Source organism: Apteryx rowi, unplaced genomic scaffold (assembly GCF_003343035.1).
Source record: "Apteryx rowi isolate R43461 unplaced genomic scaffold, aptRow1 scaffold_908, whole genome shotgun sequence".
NCBI classification, from domain to species: domain Eukaryota; kingdom Metazoa; phylum Chordata; class Aves; order Apterygiformes; family Apterygidae; genus Apteryx; species Apteryx rowi.
Window position 1 is genome coordinate 56,554 of NW_020451214.1, and position 4,895 is coordinate 61,448.

Consider the following 4,895-nt stretch of genomic DNA (forward strand, 5'->3'; position numbering starts at 1 on the left):
GCCGCTCCCGGGGTCCGGCCCCTTGGTGCGGCCCCGGCACGGCGGCGGGACGCCCGGCACGGGGTCCCAGCCCCGCCAGGGCCGGCAGCGGAGTCCAGCAGCCCCGGCGCTGGCGGCCCTCAGAGCACGCTCTCCTTGCAGGCGCCGCTGAGGCTGCGCGGGCGGCCCCGCTCCAGGCGGCGGGCGGACAGGAGGCGGCGCAGGGACGAGGTGGAGCTCAGGTCCCCGCAGCTCTGCAGGTGGATGCCGTCGTGGGGCCGCTCGGCTCCCGGCCGGGCGCTCCAGGGAACCTGCAACGGCACGGCCATGGCAGGCTGGCGGGGCCGCAGAGCAGCGGGACGCGCGGCTGCTGCCCTGCCCAGCGGGGCACGTGCCGGCAGGATGGCAGGGGCGGCCGAGGAGCTCGTCACGCGCCTAAGCTGTCATTAAGAACAGAGCTGTTCCTGTCACGGCTTCCCGAGCCAGGTCAGGTCGCCAGCATCCTGCAAGCACCGGCTTATCCCGGAAAGCAGGAAAAGGGTCATTATGCTCCCCAGCTGGGGAAGTTAAGGCCGGGGCGTCCCAGTGCCTTCCTCAAGGCTGCAGTGAGTCAGCGGCAAAGCTGAGGCCGTTGCAACACAGAGGATTTTCCCACTCCTGCCTCTGGCCAGGCCCAAGCAGAAGGGGCAGCTCCTGGCTCACGGAGGGAGGATCCGAGCTTCCCGCACCATGAGGGCTGGGCTGCCGGAAGCAGGCTCTGCCTGCGGATGCCAGGATGGGCAGCACCGAGCCTGGCACGGGAGCACAGAGGGAGCCGAGACAGAGGCACGTTGGATGGTCCAGCATGGAGGTGCTGCTGGGAGCACAGGGCCGGAGCAGGCACGGGCGGGACAGGGTGCCTGGGGAAAGGGAAGCAGCGGCTGCTGGTGCCCACCTGCTTGTGCCCTTGGGAGCTGTGCCCGGGCGCCTCCACCGCCGCGGCCAGGCTGCGCTTGGGTCTCTGCAGGAACCTGGCCACCAGCCCGCGGGTGCCGCGGCAGGCCTTGAGGTCCCCCAGGGAGCGCGCCACCGTCTTCGACAGCTGCTGCGGTGCCTTCCTGCACACTGGCGGCTTGTTCTTCCCGGTGGAGCCGGCTCGGAGCAGCGGGGGCGAGTCACAGTGCGGTCGGTGGAGCAGGCAGGCCTCCGAGCACAGCCCTGCCAAGACGCTGCTGTGGGACGCTGGGCATTGATAGGGCAGCCCCGGCCCTCCCGGCAGCCCTGGGGAGCCCAGAGGGTCCCGACCCCACCGCCCACGGCTGCTGCTCTCCACCATGCCCTCCACAAAGGGTGCCACGGCTGCAGGAACGCCCCCACCTCCCGGCCACCCCAGTAATCCCAGACCTGGTGCCCCAGGAGGGCTCTGCCCTGACCTGTATCTGCTGAAGAGTTGGACACAGTGTCCTCCAGTGCTTTGGTATAAAGTACTTCCCTGAAATCTGCTGGGAGCAGGAAAAGCAAACTCAGGTGTTGGCACAATGCGGCCAGGCTGCGCAGCCCCGTTGCACCAGCCGCCTCCGTCAGCACTTCCCCTCGGCTGGAGCAGCGCATTCCCACCGTGGCGGTGCTCATCCGCCTCCCTCCCATCCCCTCGTGGCGGCAACCTGCCTCCGGATGGCCCCAATCCCGCCTGGCTGCAGAGAAACACGGCCTCCCCCGAGCAATGGGGATGTTCCCCCCCGCCAAACCCACCGGCCCTGTGCACGCGCAGCCCTGTCCCCGCAGCCGCCCCCGTCCCCATCCCCACCCACCAGTGTTGGCCACCGCCGCCGTGCCGGGGTCGCTGTGCGATCTCACGAGCGGGCGCCGGCCCAGCCCTGGCGCCGGGGACGAGGGGCAGGAGGTCTCGCTGCTGCGGCGCGGGCGGGCGAGGCAGCCGCCGCTGGGCCCCGCAGAGCGGGCGCCGCCGCCGCCCTGCAGCCTGCTCCTGCCCTTGAGCCGCACCTCGGGGAAGCAGGGCCCGGCGCAGCGGGCCAGCCCCTCCAGGCGGTTGCAGCTGTGGGTCACGGCCCCCCCCACCAAGACGCCCTCGTGGCCCGGCTCCGCCGTGGAGCAGGAGTAGGAGCGCTCGCCGCGCACCCGGGGCTGCGGCGCCTCCTCGAAGGGGCCCTGCAAGCCCAGCGTGGGGCTGCGCGCGTGGTGGCTGCACTGCATGCAGTCCACGCTCAGGCAGTAGTCCGCCCGGCTCCGCTGGATGGAGCGGAAGAGGACGTAGTCCACCGAGCGCAGGGAGCCCTGCAGCTCCAGCAGGCACGAGTCCTCAGAGGGGCTGCTGTCCCCGGGGACGTCCACCATCTCGGACATGATTAGGGACCCGCTGTCCATGGATGCTGCAAGGAAGGCAGCTACCGTCAGCAGGGACCAGCCCGGGAGGGCAGGAAAGCCCTGGGCAGCTGGCGGCACCTGTCTCCCACCCCCACGCTCCCCTCTGGGGGCTCACGCACCTTCCCCACTGAGCACGATGGAGGGGACGCGGTCGCAGGTGCAGGTGTGCGAAGCATCCGTCAGCTGCGCGTCGAAGAGCGTGGCCTGCGGGACAGCGCGCTCAGAGCACCGGCAGGGCCGGAGCTGTGCCAGGGCAGCCGGTGCCGGCCCTGCAGGCGGCCCCCCCCTACCTGGCTGTCTCCTCGCAGCCCCATGACGGTCTCGTAGGAGGGGGGAAAGTCGGTGGGATACAGCGGCACGGGGCTGTCCATGGAGCCATTGTAGGTGATGCTGCAGGGCCAGAGCGGGAAAGCAGAGTCAGGCAGGAGGAGCTGGAGGTGGTAGGCGGCCCTGTGCTGCCCCACGGCGCACGGCCCCGCTCCTGGCAGGTACCTCTGTGCGTCAGTCTCGGAGCTGCAGGTGTACTCGGGTGGGTAGTAAGGGGGTGGCGGCACCGGAGGCACAAACTCCTCGAAGTCCATCATGCTCTGCAGGAAGGTGTCGGGCGGCGACGTGCACTCCAGCGTCACAGAGCTCGAGCGCTGCGGCACCAGCTGCAGAGAGCGGCATGAGGAGCGGTCGGCGGGTGCCCCGTGCCCGGACACGGCTCCGCGCATCTCCGCGGGGCCCAGAACTCACCACATGGACGATGTCCAGGGAGAAGATCTGGATGCAGCAGACGACAGTGGAGAGGGTGCAGACGATGGTGGAGAAGACAGTCAAGCCACAGACGCTGAACAGAAGATCCTGGGGAGGAGAGGGGTGAGCGGGGGCCGCGGCCCCCAGGTGCAGGGACCCTCGCCGCCCCTCACCGCACCCACCTTGAGTGCCACGCGGATGCTCCGGCAGTCGGGGTGGGGGAACATGGTCAGCGTCTTGCTCTGCCCGCTGCAGGAGGCGGGCACGGGTGCCAGGAGAGCCTGGCAGCAGACGCACATGTCCCTCTCCTGCGGGCGACGAACGCCATCAGCAACCGCGAGACGCAGCGGACACCCCCAGACAGAGCCCCAGGCCATGGCTCGCTGGGACCCAAGTGACCGGCCCCGCAGCCGGAGGCAGCGCGCGCTCAGCACTGCGGCACCCCTGCCCAGCCCACCGCCCCRGCCCAGCGTTACCGTCTCACAGGCCTCCAGGGACTTCACCAGCTGTGCGCTCTGGCAGGACAGGATGGAGCCGGCCAGGCTCAGCATGATGCCCAGGACCGACAGTAGCGTGAAGAAGGTGATCTGCAGCGGGGAAGGAGAGCAGCCACGAGCTGGGCAGGGCTGGCAGAGCCAGGAGCCACTGGCCGGCACGTGAATGCGTGCGTGCACAGCCATCTGTCCCGGGGCATGCGGGGCCGCGCGGCCCCTTTACGCAGCCCTCCCCAGCTGGGACATTTGCAGACGGGGAGCCGCGCGGGGACATGGCTTTGCTCGCCCTGATGGCCCCCCCACGATACGTACCACCAGGGTGAACGGCCGCTTCCAGGAGACGATGCCCACGAGCCCAGAGAGTGCCAGCTGCAGGCACACAGGCCGGGCAGTGAGGAGGGGGAGAGGTCTCTGCCAGGCAGCGGGGCCCAAAGCAGCCACCCACCTCGTGGCAAAGCCCCATGGGTGGCCCCACGAGGACGGTGCCCGGAGCCCCCACACTGCGAGCCCGGAGAAACTGCTGATTCAGGGCGCTCGAGAGCCCAGGGGCCGCAGGCGGCTCTGCAGCCAGGGTCCGTGCCGCGGGCTCGCAGCAGAGCAGCACTGGACCACCGTGAGCCCGGCTGCCAGCCCAGGCCCGCTAGGGCCTTGCCCTGAGCCAGCCCAGGCAGCAGCGGGAGCAGCCCGCAGCGCAGCGGGGGAGCCAGGCAGGGCTGCCGCTGCCCTCCCCATCACCAGTGCAGCATCCCGCACAGCCCTCCCTGCCCGCCGCTGCACAGACCCATCCGGGCTCCTTCCGGCAGGTCCAGAAGTGGGTCGGCCCGGCACACAGCCCGGCTAGCCCCGGGCACGGCCCCTGGCCCCGCTCCAGAATCCCCGTCCCCTGCAGAGTCACCCCAGGGCACCCGCGGGCTTCTCCGCGGCCGCCCCCGGGGAGGGGGCACCGTCGGCACGGCGCCCCGGGGGCAACAGTCCCGAGCGCGGAGCCGCTGCGGCGGGGGCCGGGCCGGGTCCCCAGCCCGGGCTGCGCATCCCCACGCCGCGGGGCCCGCCACCCGCCGCCGGCCCCAGGCTCACCGAGAAGCCGGCCCAGGACGGGCAGGAGTGCCGGATCTTGGCCGAGGGCGTGATGGTGGCCGCCACCAGGCTGAAGGTGACGATCAGGACGCCCAGGATCACTTGGACGAAGCCCAGCACCAGCAGGATCTGGAGCCAGGCGCGCTGCAGGCGGAGGCGGGTGAGGCTGTGGGACGCGCGGGCGGTCAGCGAGCGGCTGGAGCCGCTGGGGGAGGGCATGGCTCCGCCGCCGGCCGCGGGGGC

At 71.4% G+C, this 4,895-nt stretch overlaps 1 protein-coding gene across 1 annotated transcript; it reads right to left on the reverse strand.

The window, feature by feature from the left end:
* Positions 1-119: 119 nt before the first annotated feature.
* Positions 120-4,871, reverse strand: FAM189B (family with sequence similarity 189 member B). Its single transcript, XM_026091538.1, has 12 exons — positions 4,653-4,871; positions 3,888-3,944; positions 3,558-3,668; positions 3,264-3,389; positions 3,082-3,189; positions 2,836-2,996; positions 2,634-2,733; positions 2,463-2,547; positions 1,770-2,348; positions 1,392-1,460; positions 914-1,176; positions 120-290 (listed from the first exon to the last, which is right to left on the reverse strand). Exons 1-12 carry the CDS (start codon positions 4,869-4,871, stop codon positions 120-122), a joined length of 2,049 nt encoding a protein of 682 aa, XP_025947323.1.
* Positions 4,872-4,895: the final 24 nt, after the last annotated feature.